Here is a 1,601-nt window from a genome sequence, read left to right on the forward strand (position 1 = left end):
ATATTTCACCAAATGGGTTGAAGCAGCATCTTATAAAGCAGTAATTAAGAAGGTCGTGGCAGACTTTGTCCGCGACCGCATTGTTTGCTGATTCGGAATTCCAGAGTCAATCATTACCGATAATGGCTCCAACCTCAAAAGTGACTTGATGAAAGCCATGTGTGAAACCTTCAAGATTAGACACAAGAATTCTACAGCCTACAGACCTCAGATGAACAGAGCAGTAGAATCTGCCAATAAGAATATCAAGAAGATATTGAGGAAAATGATAGAGAAGCATAAATAGTGGAACGAGAAGTTATCGTTTGCTTTACTGGGATATCGCACCACAGTTCGCACATCAACCAGGGCAACCCCCTATATGCTAGTTTACGGTACAGAGGCCGTCATTCTCGCTGAGGTAGAAATTCCCTCCCTAAGGATCATACAGGAAGCTGAGCTCGACGATGCAGAGTGGGTGAAGAGTCATTACGAGCAGCTGGATCTTATCGATGGAAATAGAATGAATGCAGTTTTCCATGGTCAACTTTATCAGAACAGAATGTCCAGAGCCTTCAACAAAAGAGTCAAGCCGAAACAGTTCTCACCGGGGCAGCTAGTGTTAAAGAAAATTTTTCCATATCAAGATGAAGCCAAGGGGAAATTCTCTCCCAACTGGCAGGGTCCATACATGGTTCACCGGGTTCTGATAGGAGGAGCCCTGATACTCACAGAAATGGGCGAAGAAGTCTGGCAGAAGCCGATCAATTCAGATGCAGTCAAGCGTTACTATGTAATCTTTATGCTTTCCTCATATGATGTAATTTGAACTATGCCTAATCTGATTCCTGTTTAAGAGGGGATACGTATGCATCCCTATGAGTTCGGTCACAATTTAATAAAATTTTCATTTCTCCCTACGATTAGAAACTGGGGTAGAATTTGAGGAGGACCCTCAAAATTCCGAAGTTGATTTCAGCCAATTATCGCTAGCAGCAGTCAGAAGCAGCAACCCAATAAACCGGGGCAGAATTTTGAGGAGGACCCTCAAAATTCCGTAACAAGAAGGGTTGCAATGTCTTGAACTACGTCGCAGTCGTTAGTTTATCTAACGAAAACTATTCTTGATTATGCAGTTATTGTTACATTTCCTTTACTAAATCATGCATGTTTATTGCCAAAATTGCCTTGTTTAGCAACGCTACCCCCAATGATACGTACAGTATCACCATATCATAGTCGAGCAGGTCAAGCAGAGACATCGGGGATACGGACTAACCTCCCCCCTTTTACAAAACTCACGATTTTTCTTTGGATGCAGGCACTTGAGTTGCAAAATCATCAAATATACTATACACTCACGAGACTCACATTGCTCAGAAATACAACTCTCAGAACTTTTGCACTTACTCACAGCTGCTATGCGCACGTAGTGTCCCTAGTAGACACAGTATCTCCAGCAGTCGCAATATCGCAATCCGCTATCAGCTAAGAAAATTCTATTATCATTTGCCCTTTTACTTCTTGCATAAGGCTACCATTCTGCCTTGTGAGACTAAGCTCTGTCTCCATCTGCATTTCTTGCATTGCATAAGGCTACCATTCTGCCTTCCGAGGTTAAG

The 1,601-nt window shown here is 42.5% G+C and overlaps 1 protein-coding gene across 1 annotated transcript; it reads left to right on the forward strand.

The window, feature by feature from the left end:
* Positions 1 to 361: 361 nt before the first annotated feature.
* LOC138872072 (uncharacterized) lies at positions 362 to 808 on the forward strand. The gene has a single exon (XM_070150049.1). The coding sequence runs from the start codon at positions 362 to 364 to the stop codon at positions 806 to 808; it is 447 nt and encodes a 148-aa protein (XP_070006150.1).
* The last annotated feature ends 793 nt before the right edge of the window (positions 809 to 1,601 follow it).

The sequence above is a fragment of the Nicotiana sylvestris genome, chromosome 1 (genome assembly GCF_000393655.2).
Source record: "Nicotiana sylvestris chromosome 1, ASM39365v2, whole genome shotgun sequence".
Lineage (NCBI taxonomy): Eukaryota > Viridiplantae > Streptophyta > Magnoliopsida > Solanales > Solanaceae > Nicotiana > Nicotiana sylvestris.

Coding starts and splice junctions, on each gene's coding strand:
- LOC138872072 (XM_070150049.1), top strand. CDS start 362: ATGCTAGTTTACGGTACAGAGGCCGTCATTCTCGCTGAGGTAGAAATT.